The sequence below is a fragment of the Eriocheir sinensis genome, unplaced genomic scaffold, assembly GCF_024679095.1.
Source record: "Eriocheir sinensis breed Jianghai 21 unplaced genomic scaffold, ASM2467909v1 Scaffold342, whole genome shotgun sequence".
NCBI lineage: Eukaryota > Metazoa > Arthropoda > Malacostraca > Decapoda > Varunidae > Eriocheir > Eriocheir sinensis.
The window spans coordinates 10716-32991 of NW_026111657.1; the positions used below are offsets into that span (position 1 = coordinate 10716).

General features: G+C 43.9%; 1 protein-coding gene and 2 long non-coding RNA genes across 6 annotated transcripts in view; 2 read left to right on the plus strand and 1 right to left on the minus strand.

Annotated features, from left to right (window-relative positions):
• Positions 1 to 204: 204 nt before the first annotated feature.
• LOC126991796 (uncharacterized) lies at positions 205 to 1425 on the minus strand. 2 transcript variants are annotated; one of them, XR_007745856.1, is made up of 3 exons: positions 1285 to 1425; positions 967 to 1210; positions 205 to 652 (listed from the first exon to the last, which is right to left on the minus strand). It is a non-coding gene; the product is annotated as an uncharacterized LOC126991796 (long non-coding RNA). The 2 variants fall into 2 exon arrangements; XR_007745855.1 differs by having other exon boundaries at positions 967 to 1136; positions 1285 to 1411.
• LOC126991797 (uncharacterized) lies at positions 1006 to 1550 on the plus strand. Its single transcript, XR_007745858.1, has 2 exons — positions 1006 to 1109; positions 1184 to 1550. It is a non-coding gene; the product is annotated as an uncharacterized LOC126991797 (long non-coding RNA).
• A 6208-nt stretch (positions 1551 to 7758) lies between these two features.
• The window catches only part of LOC126991795 (gamma-aminobutyric acid receptor subunit alpha-6-like), a 48589-nt gene continuing 34071 nt past the window's right edge, over positions 7759 to 22276 (plus strand). For all 3 annotated transcript variants that reach the window (XM_050850464.1, XM_050850466.1, XM_050850465.1), the window contains exon 1: positions 7759 to 7822. In XM_050850464.1, coding sequence (XP_050706421.1) covers positions 7772 to 7822 — 51 coding nt within the window. In that variant the 5' untranslated portion in view covers positions 7759 to 7771. The remainder of the gene's footprint in view (positions 7823 to 22276) is intronic.

Consider the following 22276-nt stretch of genomic DNA (forward strand, 5'->3'; position numbering starts at 1 on the left):
GGGCCGCCCGCTTACCTTGCCAGCTGGCGGGGGGGCGGAGAGCTGTGAGGGGCGCGAGGCAGCCGCCCTTAGGCGTCGAGGCCCCCTCTACGCTCACGCTTTCATGTACCTGGAGCACGTGTTCGCGCAACGGAGGCGGCGCGGCGAGAGGCCTGGCGGTCGTGGCGCGGGCTGGAGGCTGCTGCATGAACACGTCAAAGGCACTTCCTACGCCCACGCCTTCATGTACCCGAGCACGTGTTCGGGTGCAACGGAGGGCGGCGCGGCGAGAGGCCTATGGCCGGCGCGGGCCTTGGAGGCTGCCTTATGAACACGCCAAAGGCACCCCCTCTACGCCCACGCCTTCATGTACGCGAGCACGTGTTCGGGTGCAACGGAAGGCGCGCGGCGAGAGGCGTGTGGCCGACGCGGGCCTTGGAGGCTTCCTGGCCGGCTGCTGCACAGACGCCGCCCGGAGTGCTTGGCCTCCTCCGTGGCGTCCAAGAATCTCTTCCCTGCCCTCCTCTCCTCCCGGGCGGCTCCATCCTCCTCCCACGCACTGTGCATCCCTCATTTGCACACTCCCAAACCCGCACAGCCTCGCCTTCTTCGAGACGCCGTGCCTGACCCGTCCCTCTGATATCCTCTCCTCTGATCCCGCCCCGACTCGCTGCTCCAAGGGAACATCGCGACGCCAACTCTGTACTCGCAAAAACCGCCACAGCCTCGCCTCTCCGAACCGGTCCACGTCCCGTCCCTCGGAGGTCCAGGTCCCGGTACGACTATAACCCATGGCAGAGGAGACGGACCGCTTTATGGGTGATTTCACGTCACGTTCAAGGCAACGTAATCACACCTGCATTACACAACAGTCCAAGGAACACACTGCTGGCAAAACAGTCATGAGGTCACAGGCAAACGTGCAACACTATCACACCTGCATTACAACAGTACATGAACACACCAGAAAAACAGTCATGAGGTCACAGGCCGTGCAACACTATCACACCTGCATTACACAACAGTCCATGAACACACCGGCAAAACAGTCATGAGGTCACAGGCCGTGCAACACTATCACACCTGCATTACACAACAGTCCATGAACACACCGGCAAAACAGTCATGAGGTCACAGGCCGTGCAACACTATCACACCTGCATTACACAACAGTCCATGAACACACCAGCAAAACAGTCATGAGGTCACAGGCCGTGCAACACTATCACACCTGCATTACAAAACAGTCCATGAACACACCAGCAAAACAGTCATGTGGTCACAGGCCGCGCAACACTATCACACCTGCATTACAAAACAGTCCATGAACACACCGGCAACTTCCACGAGAGACTTTTCAAACAGGCGAACCGACCCGTTCATACATGCGGGCGTGAGTACTCTTGTGCGGCGGAACCACACACCGCACGCCTGGGCACGATGCTCTCTCTGCCGTCTGGAGTTTTCCTGTCACCTTCGCAAAAGGGTTGTAGAAAAAAGGAAAAAATGCCGTGTGCCAAGACTGTGCCGCTGCTGTATTTCTCAGTTTCTCTTACTTATCATCGCATTCACGCATATTTTCTGCGTAGCTTTAGAGAGTTTAGAATATACTTGTTGTTTTCTTCGTCACCAAACCCATCAGAGCAACAGAGCAAGCTATCGTTGCTGCCATCGAAGAAAACAATGTAATTAAACAAACTTAAAGAATGAGTTAAATTAATTAATCTTCATGTAGGGAAGTGCAGTATTCTAAGTGTAGGCAGGAACAACCCCTCACATAAAAAAAAAATAAGCGTGAAAAATATCTAACAGGCCACCAACCACAATTCACTCACGCACATCATTCACCACACACAGAAAAAAACCACATGAAAATTAAATCAAAACCAGAAACAAGTTAAAAAAAAGAGTACATTAATGGAACCGCACATTACACCGGCCACGTCGTATTAGCGCGGCGCATTAACTCAACCCAATGGAAAGGTAGCGCACGTTAATTACAGGTATAAGGCGTCTCGCGGGAGGAAGAGAGAGGGAGGCATTCAGCGAGGCGGGATCAGCGAGGCGAGAACATGAGAGACAGGGAGAGAGATAGAAGAGACAGCGTGAAAATGTGTGTGACGGAAAGGGAGAGACAAGGAGTAGAAGAGAAGGAGAAAGGGAGATAAATAGATAGATAGATAGATAGATAGATAGACTGATGGATAAATAGTGCGAAAGAGGAGAGATAGAAGAGACAGCGTGAAAATGTGTATGACGGAAAGGGAGAGACAAGGTGTGGAAGAGGAGGAGAAAGTGAGATAAATAGATAGATAGATAGATTGATAGATAGATTGATGGATAGATAGTGAGAAAGAGAGTGGGGAGAGAAACAGACAGACACAGACGGACAAAAGTATGACATGCTCTCCTCCTCCTCCTCCTGCTCCTCCTCCTGTAGTTGCTATGTAAAAATGGGCGCCTTTAATGTATACGCACAAACATACGCACATATATACGAGAGAGAGAGAGAGAGAGAGAGAGAGAGAGAGAGAGAGAGAGAGAGAGAGAGAGAGAGAGAGAGAGCAAACACAGGTAAAGTTATAGGTATCGGTGTTATGTCTTGTATCTAGTTTACTGTTATCGTGTGTGTGTGTGTGTGTGTGTGTGTGTGTGTGTGTGTGTGTGTGTTCAGATTTGCATACACTGACTGTCGCTAAATAATCAGATATGTAACTTTTTTTTTCGGTTTTCGGTTTTTCCGTCTCTTGGTAGTACAAAGTAAGGTTGGTACCCCTGACAACCTCTCAATGGTAGTGTAAGAAATGTATGACGAACCTCTGCCCATGTTTTCCTTCCCCCAATGAATAAACTGATTGAGGAGACGCTACCAGGAGAGAAAAAAAAAGAGTAAATATCTAATAATTGCTAACACATGACATAAAATAAACAAGAAAAGCAAGACTCCATTAAGATAGTAATCACCTAACGAGCGACACACACACACACACACACACACACACACACACACACACACACACACACACACACACATTCGGCGATACCACACTCTCTCCCTCGCTGGGCCATTCATTCCCTTGAGATCAGTTCCAACATCATCACTGAGCCAGACCCGTTCCCTGTACGAGCTCTCTGTGAACCACTTCTACGAATTAATAACGACTACAACCAATACAGTAATTTCCTCCGTTTTTTTTTACAGTAGAGGAAGCAGATCAAGGGAAAAATAAATATAAAAATCAGTCGGCTAATCACACACCTATAAAGAACGTGGAAAGTGGTTAGAAATAGTAAAGGAGAAACAGACTAATAAAACCCATATTGAAAGTTAGTTAAGTGAAATTCAACGCAGGCGAACAAACAGTAAATAGAAGGTGAAATGTTCCTCTGTGTCGGTAATAAGTAACATGTATTCGTAAAGGAGAGCCTGGGACCTGGCCTCATGACCTCTACAAGGCCACAGGAATGTTGCAGCCAGTGTTGTAAGCCGCCTTGCACTCCAGCCATGCCGTGCACACGAGGGCGTTAGCTTTGTCATGCACGGAGCCGGGGAAGGGAGGAAGGGAGGCGAGGAAGGTAAGGAAGGGAGGAGAGGAGGGAAGGGGAAGGGAGGAAAGAGGGTGGGGAAAGGAAAGAGATGGGGCAGGAGGGGAGGGAGGGAAGAAAGAGGTTGGTAGGAAGGAAAGAGGGGAAGAGAAGAAAAGGAAGAAACAAGGAAGGAAGGGAGGGAAGGAAGCAGGGAAGGAAGTATAGAAAGAGAGATAGAAAGAAAGAGGGGAGAGGGGAAAAGGAAGAGAGGGAGGCAAGGAGGGAAGGAAAGGGAGGGAAAAGAGGAAAGATTGGAGAGGGGAAAGGGAAGAGACGGGGAAGGAAGGAAAAGAGGAGAGGAAAGAGGAGAGGGGAAAGGGAAGAGACGGGGAAGGAAGGGAAAGAGGAGAGGAAAGAGGAGAGGGGAAAGGGAAGAGACGGGGAAGGAAGGAAAAGAGGAGAGGAAAGAGGAGAGGGGAAAGGGAAGAGACGGGAGAGGAGGGAGGGAAGGAAGGAGAAGAGGGGACGGAGAAAAGAGGGGGAGAGAGGAAAGGAAAAAGTGTGATATATTTTGGTGTGTTGGGTCATGTAGAAAGTGTGTGGAGGAGAAGGAAAGTGGAGGGAAGAGGAATAACGTGGAGGGGAAGTGACGGGAGGAGGAGAAGGAAGAGGAGGAGGAGGAGGGAAGGAAGGGAGAAAGAGAGACGCAAAAAGTGAAAGGTATGACGGCTGACTATTGGTTGAGAGGGAGTCTTACGTAGCGTGTGTGAAGGAAGGGAATGGAAGGAAAAGCAATATAGGAACTGTGGTGGAATGGAAAGTTTGGGAGAAGGTAAAGAAAGGGGAGAAAGATGAGGACGAGGAAAAAGGAAAAGGGGTGATGTTATAATTATGAAGAAAAGGGAGGTGTTGAAGAGACTGAGGCAGGAGGGGGAAGGAAGTGGACTAGGGAAATTAATATGGAAAAGTAATGACGTGGGTGTTTCTTAGTAAAATTGAAGGTCTGGGGAAAAAATAAAAGTAAAGTTAGAAGAATATGTTATACCTATACCTACGCGTGGCCTCAGTGTTCATCTCCGTCGCACTGGCATATTAACTGGGAAAGACGTGGGATGGAGAGATATGTGGGGAAGAAAAGTTTGTGTTAGTAGGTAACATTGAAACGACTGGGGAAGGAGTGGGACAATTAGTGATATGAAGAGAAGGAATGTTGTGTTAGTTAGAATAAACGGAATGAGGTGGAAACTAAAAATAAATAAATAAGATGTGTGGAGAAGTTTGTGTTAGTAAGTAATATTGAAACGACTGAGGAAGGAGTGGGACAATTAGTGATATGAAGAGAGGGAATGTTGTGTTAGTTATAATAAACGGAATGAGGTGGAAACTATAAATAAATAAATAAATAAGGAGATATGTGGACAAGAAAAGTTTGTGTTCGCAGTGATATTTAAACGACTGGGGAAGGAGTGGGACAATTAGTAATATGAAAAGAGGGAATGTTATGTTACTTATAATAAACGGAATGAGGAGGAAACAAAGAAAGAAAAAAAAGAGAAAATTAAAAAAAGAGGAATAGTATCATTCAAAATTAGATCATTGAGGATAAGTAACGTAGTAATAGTGCTAAATAGTAGTGTGTAAGTGATTGGGGAGGGCGTGTGAAGAGAGGAAGAGAGAGACCAAGCAGAATTAATTACAATAGGCCTAGTAAGTAATAACATTGAAGAGACAGTGAAGAGTTTTAAGTAAAGAAATTTAAGTTAAGAAAGTAAAGTTTAGGTAATGAAGTTAAGAAAGTTAGGTAAAGAAAGTTCAGTAAAAAAGGGTCAAGAAAGTTTAAGTAAAGAAAGTGTTAAGTAAAGAAAGGTTAAGTAAAGAAAGTTAAGTAAAGAGAGTTAAGTAAAGAAAGTTAAGTAAAAAAGAGTCAAGAAAGTTAAGTAAAGAAAGTGTTAAGTAAAGAAAGGTTAAGTAAAGAAAGTTCAGTAAAAAAAAATCAAGAAAGTTAAGCAAAGAAAGTGTTAAGTAAAGAAAGGTTAAGTAAAGAAAGTTAAGTAAAGAGAGTTAAGTAAAGAAAGTTAAGTATAGTAAGTTAAGAAAGTTAAGTAAAGAAAGTTAAGCAAAGAAAGTTAAGTAAAGATAGTTAAGAAAGAAAGTTGAGCAAAGAAAGTTAAGAAAGTTAAGTAAAGAAAGTTCAGTAAGGAAAGTTAAGCAAAGAAAGTTAAGCAAAGAAATTTAAGAAAAGAAAGTTAAGAAAAGAAAGTTAGGTAAAGAAAGTTAAGTAAAGTAAAGAAAGTTAAGCAAAGAAAGTTAAGTAGAGAAAGTAGTTAAGAAAGTAAGTTAAGAAAGAAAGTTAAGTAAAGAAAGGTTAAGTAACGAAAGTTAAGTAAAGAAAGGTTAAGTAAAGAAAGTTAAGTAAAGAAAGGTCAAGTAACGAAAGTTAAGTAAAGAAAGGTTAAGTAAAGAAAGTTAAGTAAAGAAAGGTTAAGTAAAGAAAGTTAAGTAAAGAAAGTAAGTTTAGTAAAGAAAGTTAAGTAAAGACAGTTAAGTAAAGAAAGTTAAGAAGAAGAAAGTAAGTTAAGAAAGTTAAGCAAAGAAAGTTAAGCAAAGAAAGTTAAGTAAAGAAAGTTAAGTAAAGTAAGTAAAGTAAAGAAAGTTAAGCAAAGAAAGTTAAGCAAAGAAAGTTATGTAGAGAAAGTAGTTAAGAAAGTAAGTTAAGAAAGAAAGTTAAGTAAAGAAAGTTAAGTAAAGAAAGAAAGTTAAGTAAAGAAAGTAAGTTAACCAAAGAAAGTTGAGTAAGTTAAGAAAGTTAAGTAAAGTTAAGAAAGAAAGTTAAGCAAAGAAAGTAAGTTAAGTAAAGAAAGTAAGTTAAGTAAGTTAAGAAAGTAAGTTAAGCAAAGAAAGTTAAGTAAAGTTAAGTAAAGTAAGTTGAGTAAAGAAAGGCTACGAAAAAAGAAAGTTTTGAAAGGGAAAAGAAAAAAAGAAGCATTGGGACTGAGAGTAACTGTTTGGTGCCTCTACACATGCAATAAATAACAGCAATAATCGAAGCAGGAGCGCCGGAAAGGTTAATGGATAGAGGCAGGTGGACAGGTGGACAGGTGGGCGGGTGGGGAGGTGGGCAGGTGAACAGGTGGGCGGGTGGGGAGGTGGACAGGTGGGCAGGTGGGCGGGTGGGTGTGGGCCAGGCAGCAGTATAACCCGAGGCACACACACACACAAACACCAAAAAAAAAAAAAAAAAAAAAAAAAAAGCAGAAAAAGAAACCCCGAATCCTGGCGCCGCCGAGGAAGTAGTAGGTGACCGCACGAGCCGGGGCAACATTTTTTATAGATTTGTGGACGAGAAATAACCCACCAACACGTCCTCGTTCTTTTTCCTTTCCCGGAGTTTTCTTTCCTTTTACTGAGCGCGAGATAGATAGATTGATATAAAGAAAAATAAAGATGGATAGCAAGTCGTGTAGAAAAACGGAAAGACTTCACAAACAATATATAGATAGACAAATAGATAGAGAAGAGATAGAAAATAGTGAACAAGGGTAACTTAAAAAAAAAGGTGTTAATGTTATCGAAAGAAATATTAATTACGCAGTTTTCTTTCATTTTACTGAGCGCGGCATAGATAGATTGATATAAAGATAAATAAAGACATAGCAAGAAACACAAAATAAAGACCAGCATTATAGTCGTATAGAAAAACGGAAATACTTCACAAATAATATATAGATAGACAGATAGATAGATAAGAGATAGAAAATGGTGTACAAGGGTAACTTTAAAAAAAGGTGTTAATGTTATCGAAATATTAATTAAAAAGAAAATACATCATGATTAATCCAAATAATACATTAAATTATACCTATATTACCGGACTTATTCAATGACCTGTTTGTTTATGCGTTTATCTATCAGTAATTTCACTATCTATCTACCTATCTATTTACTCACCTATTTACTCACCAATGACCTCGCTTGCCCTCCCCATCACTCATACACTACCTTCATTACTCACTCAACTCACTCACTCACGCACACTCACTCTCTCCCAAACTGCCTTACCTGTCCTTCCTATCACAAACACACCTTCCCCTCCCTCACTCCCTCACTCACTCATCAACTCACGCACTCACTCACGCACTCACGCTCTCCCAAACTGCCTTACCTGCCATTCCTATCACACACACACCTTTCCCTCCCTCACTCACTCCCTCACTCACCCACTCACTCACTCTCTCTCTCCCCCACAGGTCCGCCCACAACAATAATGGTCAACATGAACGTGAGGTCAATGGGACCCTTCTCAGAAAAACAAGAGGTGAGTGAAGTGCCACTAACTCCTTTTCCCTTAGTTCCCCTTCCTCTTAGATATAGTTGATTATAGTTAGTTAGTTCTCCCTTTCCTCTTAGTCCCATTCTCTCTTTTCTCTCTCCTCCTGCTCCTCCTCTCCCCCTTAGTTCCCCCTTTCCCCCTTAGATAGTTATTTAGTTATAGTTGATTAGTTCTCCCTTTCCACTTTCTCCCATTCTCTCTTCTCTCACCCTTCATACCTACCTTTTCCCCCCCTCTGAAAGATAAGGTGAGTATATACTTTTCCTTCCTTCTTCCTAGTTTCTCTCCCTAATATCCTTCTCCCCTTCTGCCTTTTCTTCTCCCAGCCTCTCCCATGAACACTCCCCTCTCCCCCTTTAGCTTTTACTTTATTTCTCTCCCCCCTCATGCTTTTTTTTTCTCCCCTACTCTAAAGAACAAGATGAGTGCAGTGTTGACCCCTTTTACTCTCCCCTTACCCCGCTCTCTCTCTTCCCAAACTCTCCCCTCACCCCTCTCTTCCCTTACTTTATCTCTCTCCCTCAAGTAAATGTCCACAACTATGAAAAAGTGAGTGCAGAATAGATCTCTCTCTCTCTCTCTCTCTCTCGTATATACTTTTCCTCCCCTCTTCCCAATTTCTCTCCCTAATATCCTCCTCCCCTTCTGCCTTTTCTTCTCCCCGCTTCTCTCCCTCTTCGATATGTATATTAACTTGGTCACCTAACTTCCTGGCTCTTCCTCTCCCTTCTCCCCTCTCCCTCCTCTTCGATAGCTCAGTTCTCCCCACTCCTCTTACACTCATATCTCCCTATTCTTTCACCTAATACCCTCTTCCCCTAACCCCATCTCTCTCGCAGCCCTATTCTCTTTACCCTTCCTCCCTTCATCCCCTTCATCGCTACCAACTCCCTTTTTTGCGACCTTTTCCTCATCCCTCACCTCTCCCCTTCATCTCTTTTACCCTGCAAATACTTAGGCAATCCCTCTTTTCTTTACCCTCTTCTATCCATCCTTCTTCCCTTCCATACCTAGAAACTCCCTTTTTTCAACCCTTTCCTCTTCATTCAGCCCCTCTTTCCTTCATCCCCTTTACCCTACAAATACAATAGTCACTCCTTTTCTTTGCCCTTTTCTCTCTATCTCTCTTCCCTTCATCCCTTTATCCTCTACATACCAAATCACTTCCTCCCTCACTTACTCTTTCTCTCGTTCTTCAATCTTCTTTTTTTCCCATATCACACTCACACTATTTCTCTTATATAGCTTCTGCCCCTCTCTCTCTCTCTCTCTCTCTCTCTCTCTCTCTCTCTCTCTCTCTCTCTCTCTCACCTGTGCCATTTAGGGGTTCAGTCCTTGCTCTTTATCTTCTCGCTATATCGTTCTCCTCCTAGTGTGCTAAGGCGACTTTGTGCTCTTGTTTCTATCTGTTCTTATGTGTTCTTGTTTTGGGGGTTTACATTGTGCTCCTCTTGGGCTGGTGGTGGTGGTGGTGGTGGTGGTGGTGTTCGATTGTTGTTGTTGTTGTTGTTGTAAGGTTAGGTGAGGTGTGAGCTTAGCAAAAGACGCCAGGAAGTCTTCAGTGTGTGTGTGTGTGTGTGTGTGTGTGTGTGTGTGTGTGTGTGGCGACGCCCTCTGGATTATATAGGCCTCCTCCTCCGCCTTCTCCTCCTCCCAACCATTAATAAATCTTCCTCTATCTCCCCCGCATTTCAACCTATTCCCTTTATCTTCCTATTCTTAAACCAGCTATTCTCTTCTTCCTACCTCTCCTAAACCTCCGTCTCCCTCTCCCCTCCTTCTCCCACGATCTTGACTCACTCCCCATTCCTTACTTCCTCCTCCTCCTCCTCCTCCTCCTCCCCCTCATTCATTTTCCATAAACCCCTTTCTCTTTTTCTTTTTCCTCTCCAACCCTTAAAATTGCTTCCTCCTCTCCCTTTCCCCTTTTAAGTCTAGTTCCTTTCTTCTTTTTCTTTTTCCTCTTTTTTCTTTTTTCCCTTTCCATTTTTCGCCCTTTTTTCACCTTCTTCCTCTCTCTCTCTCCTCTTTGTCAGCATCTTCCTCTCCCTCCTCTTCCTCCCAGTTTCTCTCCTCTCCCTTTATACCTCTTTACTCTCTCCCTCTTCTCCCTTAAACTTCCTTCTTTTATTCCCTTATTTCTTTTCCTTTAAACCTCTTCTTTCCCTCCACCTCTTCCTCGTTCCATTCTCCTTCTCCTATCTGCCTACTTTTCTTTCTTTTCCTTCCTTTGTTTCTTCCTTCCTTTCTCCCTTTCTTTCTTTCATTCTTTTCTTTCTTTCCTTCCTTTGTTTCTTCCTTCCTTTCTCCCTTTCTTTCTTTCATTCTTTTCTTTCTTTCCTTCCTTTGTTTCTTCCTTCCTTTTTTTCTTTCTTCATTCTTTTCTTTCTTCATCTAAGCATTCATTTTCTCCTTCCCGTCCCATTCCTTCTTTCCCTTCAGCTTTTCCTCCCAAATCACCCCTTCCTTCCTTCCTTCCTTCCTTCTTTCCTTCTCTCCCCATCTTTTCCTTCTGTACCACCTATTCCTCTTCATTCTTCCTCTTCTTTCCTTTCCCATCTCCCTTTCGTACCCTCTTTCCTCCTCCTTCAAATTTCCTTTCATTTCTCTACATCATCCCTTCCCTTCCCTTCCATTACCTCTCCCTATTTTCCCCATTCCATTCCTTCCCTTCTTTCTTTTCCTTCTCCCCTTACCTGCCATCACCTCTCTCCCCTTCCCCTTCCTCCCTTCCATCCAAGTGATCAGTTTCTTTATACTCCCCTTCCTTCTTCTCCTCCCCTTCCCTTCTTCTCCTCCCCTTCCCTTCAATATCATTTTCTCTCCTTCATTCCTTCTTTCCTTCCTCTACTTCCCTTCCAAACCGGACCTCTCCCTCTTTCCTTTTTCCCTTCCCCTCCTCTCCTTCCCTTCTCCTCTCCCCTCAACCCATTCCTTCCACATTTCAGCCCTCCCCTTTCTCCTTACCTATCTCCATCCCCATCCTTTCCCTTCCTTCTTCTCTCTATTCCTTCCCCTTCTTCATCCCTCTCTCTCCATCCTGTTCCATCCCACGACAAGCTTAGGGAACACACACACCCACCCACCCACCCACCCACCCACACACACACACACACACACACACACACGCTATCTTCACGTCCGTCTTTTTCCTTTCTTCATCAACACTAAGAAAACACACAGGGGGGATTACTCTGTCCCCCTTCGCCCCCCTCCCCCCCCCCTCACCCCGGCTCTCACCCACCCCACCCTACGAGACCTCCCCCTCTTCCCTTTCTCTTCTATTAATTTTACCGCCCACACCTTTCCTACCAGAGCTCTCTCCTCCTCCTCCTCTTCTTCTTCTTCAGTTTGATCTGTTTACTCTTCTTCCTCTTCGCCTGATACAGTCTTTTATCTCCTCCTCCTCCTCCTCCTCATCCTCCTCTTCCTCCTCCTCCTCCTGTTTGTTTGTTTTCTCTCTTCATTTTTCCCTTTTTTTATTATTCTTCCCTTGTTTCCTTCTATTTACTCATCATTTATTTTACCTCCTCCTCCTCCTCCTCCTCCTCTTCCTCTTCATCCTCTCTCTTTCCTCTCCTTTGTTTTTCCTTCTTTTTTTTTCTGCGTGACCGAGTATTTGTCTAACATTTTTCCCTCGCTTCCTTTTATATCATATTCTCTTCTCTCTCTCTCTCTCTCTCTCTCTCTCTCTCTCTGCTTCTGTTCCCTCCCCTTTATTTTTCTTTCTCAACATTGTTTTTTTCTGTTTTATTTCACTTCCTTCCTTCTTTTTTTTCGTTTTCTCGTTTTCATTAATTATTTTCTATTATTACGATTTTCTCTCTATCTCATTTTCCGGTTCGCTTAATTCTTCTTCTTTCTCTATATTCGTATTATCTTTTATTTCTATCTTTTCCTCCGCTTTATCGTCTGTGGTATCTTATTTCCCTTTCCTCTCTCTCTCTTTCTTTCTTTCTCTTCCTCTCTGATTATCTTTACAGTGATGCATTTTCTATCTCAATTTCTCTTTGCTTGATTATGTTTCCTTCCTCTTTATCTGCAGTCTCTATTCTTCTTTCTTCCTCCTCCTCCTTTTCTTGGTCTGTTTTGCTATTTATATCTTTTATCTTCATGTAATTCCATCTGTTCTTTTCGTTTCTCGTTTATCCTCTTTCGTGTTGTGTTCGTCTTTTCTACTTCTTTCAATTCATCTAATTCCATCTGTTCTTTTCGTTTCCTGTTAATCCTCTTTCGTGTTGTGTTCGTCTTTTCTACTTCTTTCTCTTCATCTAATTTCATGTTCTCCGTTTCTCGTTTATCCTCTTCGTGTTGTGTTCGTCTTTTCTACTTCTTTCTCTTCATCTAATTTCATGTTCTTCTCCGTTTCTCGTTTATCCTCTTCGTGTCGTGTTCGTCTTTTCTACTTTTTTCTCTTTTCCCCCACGTCAGCTGTTATCTATACCTCTCTTATCTACCTTATTTATTTCCCCACTTTACGTATCAGTTTTACCTTCATCTCCTCCTCTTCCTTTTCATCCTCTTTTTTTCTATTTTATTATCATTTCTGCGAGACCAAGTTTTTCTTTTTTTCCCCGCACTCATTTCTTCCTTACATCCTCTTCCATACTTACATACTCTTCCTTTTCATCCTCTCTTTTTCTTTTTATTATCATTTCTACGAGACCAGTTTTTTCTTTTTCTCCCTCACTCAGTTCTCCCTTTCATTCTCTTCCATACTTCCATGCTTCCTTACTCCCCTTCATCTCCCTTTAATAAACTCCCTCCTCTCCCTCCCATTCCCCTCTGTAACCTTCTTAGTCTCCCTCCCATCCCTTCAACACCTCATTATATTACTCTTCCACTACTTCCTCAAACTTCTCCCCCTTCCCATTACTCTCCCTCTTTATTTTTTCCCTTAAACTCCTTCTTCCTCCTTTCCCTAGTGTAACCTTCTTGTCTCCCTCTATCACCCTTCCCCTTCCTCCGTTGCTCTGATGACTCCCTTCCTCTCCATCCTTTCCCTTTAAACTCCTTCCTCTCCTTCATTGTGTATTTTATTCAGTGTAGAGTAGGGCTGAGAAGGGAAAACAAACAAACATAGGAGTAAGGTACGCTGGGTGATACCAGTACTATACGAGAACGGAACATGGAAAGTAGGAAGAGCTGAACGCGTAAGCCAGGACAAGAAATGAGGTGTGAGATCCGTGGAGCGACAAATAAGGTAAGACAAAATAAGGATAAACGAAAACAGTGAACATATGGAATTAGATGATGAGAAAAAGATAACAAAACAAACCAGGAAAAGGAGGAAGAGGAGGAAGAAAGAAGAATAGAGACTGCGGATAAAGAGGAAGGAAATATAATCAAGGAAAGAGGAAGTTGAGATAGAAAATGCAGCACTGTGAAGATAAACAGAGAGAGAGAGAGAGAGAGAGAGAGAGAGAGAGAGAGAGAGAGAGAGAGAGAAGTGGAGGAACAGGTACATATATAGGAAACAGAAGAGCAAAAAAAAACGGACTAAGAAAAAATAAAGAGACGGACAGACAGAAAAAATAAAAATGAACTTGGACGAATAAATAAATAAAAAAAAAAACATACCAAAAAGTGCAGGGCCAAAGACAGACTGAGAAACAATAGAGACGGACAGGACAGGTAAAAATGGCAGTATTAAATGTAACAGAATGAGCATGACAGACAAATACACGTGAAAAAAAATTATAGAGACGAGTAAGACCAGAAATTTGTAAAGGAAAATAAAGGAGCGGGGATGAGTCAAACCTGCAGAAAGATAGAAAATGGATGAAATGAAAGTAGACGGAAAATAAAAACAGAGAAAATGGCAAAGATGGAATGGAGAAGACAAACAGAGGAAAAATGTTACAGATAATTGAGATACAAACATAATATGGGTAAGACAGAGCATTAGACAGTGAAGGGAAGGGAGAGAGGGAAAACTGGATGGGAGAGAGTGTTAAACCATTTATAAAAGTACACCTTCCAGTCACACCAAGGACCAATGCTACGGAGATGAGCACTGAGGCCACAAGCATCTACAACGAATGCCTCAACCATTATCCTTTACAAGTCACTCCCTTAATGAATGAAGCCATATCTATCATCATCAATTTCACCTATCTATCTCACATCCTCTATCTCACTCTCTATCTATCTCACCTGTTATCTCTCACCTGTATTCTACCTCCCTAACCCAGCAATCAGCATCAGGTAGAGCAGCAGGGAGAGAAGTAAGGCTTAGAGCGGCGCCCTTAAAGCTCATATCGCAGGCAAGTCCTTTCTGAACCTCAACCTTCACCTCCACCACCATCGCCACCTCCACCACCACCGCCCGGCAGGTTACATAAGAACACAAAGCCGAGGCGAAGTGGAGTGAGGAGAGGGAAGAGGAGGGGAGCAAGAAGAGGAGGAGGAGGAGGAGCAAGAGGAGGACGAAGAGGAGGACGAGGACAAGGAGAAAAGAAAAAACAGAACAAGAACAAGATGAACAAGAACAAGAAGAAAAAGAAGCAGAAGAACAAGAAGAAAAGGAGGAGGAGGAGGAGGAGGAGGAGGAGGAGAAGGCAGAAGAACAAGAAGAAAAGGAGGAGGACGAGGAAGAACAAGAACAAAAAGACCAAGAAGAAGAAGAGGAGGAGGAGGAAGAGGAGGAGAGCAGTACAAGAAGCTATTAGTCTACCCACTCCTGAGACGCCGAAGACGCAGAAGACGAGCTCAAAGGAGGCGATGGAGAGCGAAGCAGCACGCGTCGAGAGGCTTCAGGAGGAGGCCAACTCGCTCGCCAGATGTCGCCGGATCCAGGAAGAGCGTAACCTCGCCCACGCTAGCTTCGTATCAAAGTTGCAGGGTTAAAGACGATGCCCCCTCACCTGACCTCACCTGCCCTGCCCTACCCTGCCCTGTCCGCCCTCACCTCACGCCTCTTCAGCTTCATCATTACCACTTTCTGTCTCACCTGTGTTTCTCATTACCTTCACTTCACACCGTCTCATTATAATCTTTACCTCACCTCACCTCACCTCAACTCTACAGCTCCATTCTATATCATTATCACCTTTTCGTATACAGTTTTTACGCTCATTACTTTCACCTCTACCTCACCTCACCTGTCTATTTCTACCCTCCCCTTACCTACTCCTCATCTGCCTCTCTAGCACACCTTTCCTTTCACCTTGCCTTACCTCACCTTCCCCTTCCTTCACCTTCCTTACGACCCTTAACCAATCAACACATCCCTTTCAAGAGCCCACTGCAGAATCAACGTCATATATCTCATTTTTACGCTTTCTCAACTTCCATTACTCAGCCTTCCCTTCTTTCCCCATACCTAGGAGTCTTAACCAAACAACATCACATATCTCATCTTTGCATTTCCTCATCTTCCCTTACTCAGCCATCCCTTCTTTCCCCATACCTAGGAGTCTTAACCAACCAACATCACATATCTCATCTTTGCATTTCCTCATCTTCCCTTACTCAGCCATCCCTTCTTTCCCCATACCTATGAGTCTTAACCAAACAACATCACATATCATTTTTATATTTCCTCGCCTTCCCTTACCTAGTCTCCCTTTCTTTCTCCATACCTAAAAATATTAACCAACGGGATTTTTTTTCATATTTGTGTCCTTTTTTTTATGCCTTTGAACTGACTCCTTTGCTGTAATAAAAAAATAAAAAAAAATAAAACATGGCACTCACCACCCACTCAACATCTCCCAGGTCCCCACTGCTCAAAACACCTCTAGAATTTCTCCCTCACTTTACACTCAACCTCATTTTCATCTCACTTTTTCTTTCCCTTCCCTTTACGACCACTTCACCTAACAGCATCTCCATTACCAGGATAACTATAAGACCATTTCCACAAGCTGCATCCCACTTAAGCCCACTAGCACCTCATCTTCACCTAATATTCCCTGCCTTTCCTTATGATCACTTAACCTAACAGCAGATAACTTCAAGACCCATATAAGACCATTAAGACAAGTTTCATTCCACTTAACTTGGTAGCAGCGGGGATCATGTTTCTTAATGGTCCCTCTAAGCGAGAAAAATGAGAAAAAATCACCTCACACAAACCATTTCGTAAAATATATCAAAGCATTTATGATCAGATTATGTATCATCTATTTTGGGGGGTTTATATCATGGCACAAATTTGGCCCGTCGCTGCTACCGGGTTAAGAACACTTCACCACTAGCATCTCCCTTTCACTTCATTCTCACCTTCCCTTTCCTTTAATCTTCCCTTCTCTTCACCTTCCCTTCCTTGCGACCCTTATCAGCCTCTCCATTACAAGAAATCACTGTAAAACCATTCCCAGCAGCTTCATTCCATACAAGACCATTACCACCTCATTTTCATCTCATTTTCACCTTATTCCCTTCCCTTTCTCCTAACCCTTGACCTCTCAACACACCATCTTCTGAGTGCCCATTACAAGACCGTTCTCCAACCCAGTAAAGGCCACCACCACCTTCCCCCTTATTCCGTTCTCACCATTTCCTTCCTCCCATTCTCCCTCCCCCCTTTCTTAGCCTTCCTCCCCTCCCTTCCTCCAATACACACAAGGGCTTGGTTATGTAAGTGTTGTTGCCTCCATAGACTTGCATAATGTACGTGGTGTGGTGTGTACATGCATGAGGCGTACACACACACACACACACACACACACACACACACACACACACACAAGTAATTAGAGTTAGTGAATAAGCGTGATTTGGAGGTGTGGACAGACCCTGATTATAGGAACTACATAAGTAATTAGAGCAACTGATTGAAGAGAGAGAGAGAGAGAGAGAGAGAGAGAGAGAGAGAGAGAGAGAGAGTGTGTGTGTGTGTGTGTGTGTGTGTGTGTGTGTGTGTGTGTGTGTGTGTGTGTGTGTGTGTGAATGGAGGTATTATGAATGGGGTGAGCCTGTGAATGAATGCCGCATGAGGTGTGAACGGTGGATGAGTGGTGAGGGAGGGAGCGGAGTGTTGGCGAGAAGTGGAGTGAATGAATGCTGAGGAGTGGCCGGATGGAGTGTGTGTGTGTGTGTGTGTGTGTGTGTGTGTGTTGCTCCCGGGCGTGAGTGGAATGTCGCAACACTATGAGGGAAGAGAACAGGGAACGTGAAGAGCGAGGCAAAACAAAACGAAAAATATAAGTAAAAAGGGAATGTTGAACGGCGATAAATAACTAGGCGGCAGAAATATGGAACAACAAGGCGGTAAAACAATAACAATGGATGTCTTGGCGAGGAGAAGCGAAGAGAGGGAAGATGGCCGCGAAAACAAACACAAAATGGATGGCAAGTAAAATTAGAGAGTTAGTGAATGACGGGGAAATTAAAATATAGAGGAATAAGTCGATAACACTACAATTATTATGGTTCTGACGAAGAGAGATTAAAGAAACAAGATGCAAGGAGAGATAATTAAAGAACGATGAGTGAAATATTAAGAACTAAAAAATGACAACGGCATAATTAAACTAAAGAATAATAAGGAGAAAATGAAATGCAAATGAAATGAGGAAAATTAGCTGGGAAAAAGAGATAGGAAAGAGATGAGGGATGGGAGATATAAAGGAGGAGGAGGAGGAAAAAATGAAGGGGGGAATATTTAACGTAGGAGGGATATTACTATGAGCGGAGGGGAGGGAGGAGGTGAGGGGGGGGAGAGAGGGGGGGAGGGAAGGAGAGGGAGGCTGTATTACGGAGGTGAGGTAAAAGAGAATATGTGAGAGGGAGAAGGAAGGAAAAACAAAAGTGAATCTAGAATGAGAGAGAGAGAGAATATGTGAATAGAAGGAAAGAAAACAAGAGAGAGAGAGAGAGAGAGAGAGAGAGAGAGAGAGAGATCAACAACAACAGCCACAACAACAACAAAAACAGCATCAGCAACAGCAACCACATCAGATTGACTTTTCCTCTCTGATGTTTTCCTCCATCCCCCAGTTTCCTTTTCCTTCATTCCTTCTTCCTTATATCTATCCCTCCTCCTCCTCCTCCTCCTCCTCCTCCTCCTATCCACAGCCTATCCCCTTTTTCCCATCCTTCAATCCTTCCTCTTTCTTCCTTCCTTCCCTTCCTAACTCTTTATCTCCATTTTCTCTCCTTCATTTCCTCCTTCCATCTCTCTCATCATCCTTCATTCTCTTCCTCCCTCTCTCCCTTCTTTTCTCTCTCTCTCTATCTTCGCATTCTCTCTCGCCCTTTCTTTCTCTCTCTCTCTCCTAACCCTTCATCTTCAAATTCCTACCTGTCTCCCTCCAGCCTTCCTCCCTCCCTCTACCTCCTCACCCGCCTCCCTACCACATCTTCCTCCCTCCCCCCCCCCCCCCCAACGCCCCCTCTGTGTCAATACGAAGGTTCAAAATACTTCATTCATCATTTACAATCCCAACACTTGCTTTCCCATTCATTCAGCCGCCCTCCTCTCTCTCTCTCTCTCTCTCTCTCTCTCTCTCTCTCTCTCTCTCTCTCTCTCTCTCTCTCTCTCTCTCTCTCTCTCTCTCTCTCTCTCTCTCTCTTCTCTCTTTCTTCTTTTCCTCTTTTCCCTCCTTCCTCTCTCTCTCTCTCTCTCTCTCTCTCTCTCTCTCTCTCTCTCTCTCTCTCTCTCTCTCTCTCTCTCTCTCTTCCCTTTCTTTCCTCTTGATCCCGTGTTCTTTCCCCTCCCTTCCTTCCCTTCCCCTCCCTTTCCCTCCCCTCCCTTCTCTCCCTTCCCCTCCCTCCCTTTCCCCTCAGGTCATCTTCATGTTCTCCTCTTTAACTCCCTCACCCTTGACCTCTTTCACCCTCATTTCCTCCTCATCCTTCCCTCCTCCCCTCCCTTTTCTTTTTTTTCTCCCCCTCCGCATCAACACCATCCCTCTCTTCCGTTCATTCTAGTTACCTCCCTTTCCTCTTCCTTCTTTCTCCCCTCCCCTCTCTTTCTCTCCCTCCCTTCCTCTTTCTCATACTCCCTTACCATCTTCCTTCCAACTCCTCCTCTTCCTCTTCTTCTTTCTTCACATCCCAAACTCTCTCTTATCTCTCCCTCCCTTTCTTCCCGTTTCCTCCCTCCCCCTTCCTTCCTCCCCTTCCCCTCTCCCCCCCTCTCCTTAACACAGGTGCGCCGCGGACAGGTGCTCTATGCGGACGATTCAATCAGCATTTCGCCTCCGTGCAGATCTGACAAGCCAGCCAGTTCTTTGATCTTTTTTTTTTTTTTTAATTATCTTTTGCTGTAGGTTGATTTGTTTTGGTTTGTTTGTTTGTTTGTTTGTTAGTGTGTTTGTTGTTAAGTCCGTAATATATCAATCGGGCTTTTCCTTTCTTTTTTTTTTCTTTTGTTGGTACGGTGTGTTGATCTCGCTTGTTTTATGTGTCTGTCTGTCTGTCTGTCTGTGTTTGCTTGATTGGTTTATTGTATCTGTCCGTCTGTCTGTCTGTCTGTCTGTGTCTGTCTGTGTGTCTGTCTGTCTGTCTGTGTTTGCTTGATTGGTTTATTGTATTTGTCTGTCTGTCTGTCTGTGTCTGTCTGGCTGTGTGTCTGTCTGTCTGTGTCTGTCTGCCTGTGTGTGTCTGTCTGTCTGTCTGTGTCTGTCTGTCTGTCTGTCGATCTGTCTTTTTCTCTTTTGTTTCTTTGTTTGATTGGATTCCTGTTTTCTGATTGTATGTTTGTCTGTCCCTGCCTATGTTTCTTTTATGTTTGTTTCGATCCCTGTATAAATAAAACTGTATGTGTTGTGTGTTTGTTTGTTTGTCCCATTATGTCTGCAACTGTCTCTCTGTGTTCCTGTTTGTTTGTATGTCTATTATGCGTATTCTCTCTCTCTCTCTCTCTCTCTCTCTCTCTCTCTCTCTCTCTCTCTCTCTCTCTCTCTCTCTCTCTCTCTCTCTCTCTCTCTCTCACACACACACACACACACACACACACACACATACACACACGTAACTGCCAGACATTCGTGCTTATTACAAACATACTTTCGCATATTTTCAAACTGGATGCTTTTTTTTAGAGCAAACGAGACAGCTGAAGGGCAAAGATGACAAATACGCAAAGCACTTCCTCCACAGAGACAGGAGTTGTAAAGCGGGGTTAGATTAGGTTGCTCTGTTAAGCGTTCGAGTCGTAGGAAGGAGGAGATGAGGACGAAGGAAGGCCGTTACAGAATTTTCGGCATTTCATTTACATAACAATAGGACTAAAGTAATGATAATAATGATGGTGATAAAAATGATAGAAAGATGATGAAGAAAAACAATAACAACAATAACAACCAACTAGCACTACGACTACTACTACTACTACTACTACTACTACTACTACTACTACTACTGGAAAATGATGATAATGGTGATGTTGATGAATAATGATAATCAACAAGGATGAGGAAGCTTCAGGAGATTTATACTGATATTCAGACCACACAGAGCCAATGGTCCAGGCTATAGGGGGTCTATTCTTAAGTGATACTACAGCAAAACAAATGGCCTAATGCTCAAAAGGAGTGTATTTGTCCCAGTGAATGTTAACCCGTCCGCTGCGATTGGCACGGATTCGGCTTTCACTGGTAGCCTGGTAACATACAGTCTCAGGTCTTTCTCTGCCTCTGTGGTGGATAGTGGAGTGCTTCCCATGTGGTATTGGTGTGCTGGATATCCTCTCCCAAGGTGCATGACTTTACATTTTTCCTCATTGCATTGTAGCAGCCACTTTTTGTTCCATTCCTGTAGCTTGGTGATGTCTTCTTGTAGGAAATCCGCGGTCAAGGGGTTAAGGCGGAGGAAATGGCGGTCGAGTTTGCTTTTCAATGAGACAATCGTGTTGCGCTGGACCACTAAAGGCGAGGGTTCATCCTTTTCTCGTGCTACAACGTGTAAGATTTAGGAGGCAGACAGCAAGGTATATACATAACTAGTCAAGTGTATAAATAATGACTATGCTCAGTTACGTGCAGTGTGAATTTGCTTGTTTACGCTTAAGGTCCGTGCCATTATTTCTTGTTCGAGACGGGTCATCCATCGCCAACAATTTGTATTTGTCCACATTCATAAAGCCGTTATCGAAGTACTTTCAAACGATTAATTTTCCTTGAAGGCAACGTTTTTCAAGAGAGAACAGGTTTAGAGATGAGAGCCTTTCATCGTACGGTTTGTTGCATAGGGAGATAATCTTTGTTGCCCTACGAGAGAGAGAGAGAGAGAGAGAGAGAGAGAGAGAGAGATTAAAGACAAACGCTTGATTTACAGCAGAGATAAACATGCCAAGATGGGCAGCATAACTCAGGATCATAATTATTTACAACTCTCCATATTATTACTCGAGCGCCTTCCTCCCTTCTTCCCTCCCTCCCTTCCTTCTTCCTTCCTTCCATCTCCCTTTTCTCTCCCCTACTCACTTCTCCTCCCCCTCCCCAGCCCCCCTTCAAGCAACCCCTTTCTCCCTGCTTTCTTTTCATTCTCACTCTTCATATGCCCTCCCTTCCTTCTTCCTTCCTTCCATCTCCCTTTTCTCTCCCCTACTCACTTCTCCTCCCCCTCCCCAGCCCCCCTTCAAACAACCCCTTTCTCCCTGCTTTCTTTTCATTCTCACCCTTCATATGCCCTCCCTTCCTTCCTTCCTTCCTTCTATCTCCCTTTTCTCTCCCCTACTCACTTCTCCTCCCCCTCCCCCGCCCCCCATCAAAAAACCCCTTTCTCCCTGCTTTCTTGTCATTCTCACCCTTCATAATATGCTCTCCTTCCTTCTCCATGTCTCTCCTTCTCTTTCCTTCAATCCCCTCCCTCCTACTTATCCTCTACTCTCTCCTCCTCACCCTCGTCACCCCACTCCCAACACCCTTTTCTGCACCTTCCTTCCTTTCTTCTTTCCTCCCTCGGTTACTCCATCATTCCTCCATATCCACTCCCATCCAACCTCCTTTTCTCCCTGTCCCCTTCTCCGTCTTGAAACCCCTCTCTCTTAAAGCCCCTCCCCTCTAGTCCTCCTCCCCCTCTTCACTCTTCTTAGCAAGGTTATGGTATGGGGAAGAAAGAGGGGCGGGCGGGGGGGGGGAGGGATAGCTTGTTACGTCTACCCCCATTTCCTTTTCATATGCTTAAAAGTCACAAAAGGAGTACACGAAAACAAACCTAGACAGCCGGGTAAACAAACACATACACAGCCGGAGTAAATAAAGAGCCTCATTTAGCCTGGTGTTGAATTACTGAGCACAATGGATTACGTAACTCGACACATCATTTATACACCAACTCTTGCTTCCTGCCTCCAAGATCTTATACGCTTCTCCCCATCGTTATCCTCCTATCCTTTCCTATATGCTATCCTTCTTATCCTCTCCCCGTGTCGACTAAGTATACCATCAACTACTGACCTCACTTTCTGCCTCCTAGATCTTACACATTTCTGATCCTCGTTATCCTCCTATCCTTTCCTATATGCTATCCTTCTTATGCTCTCCC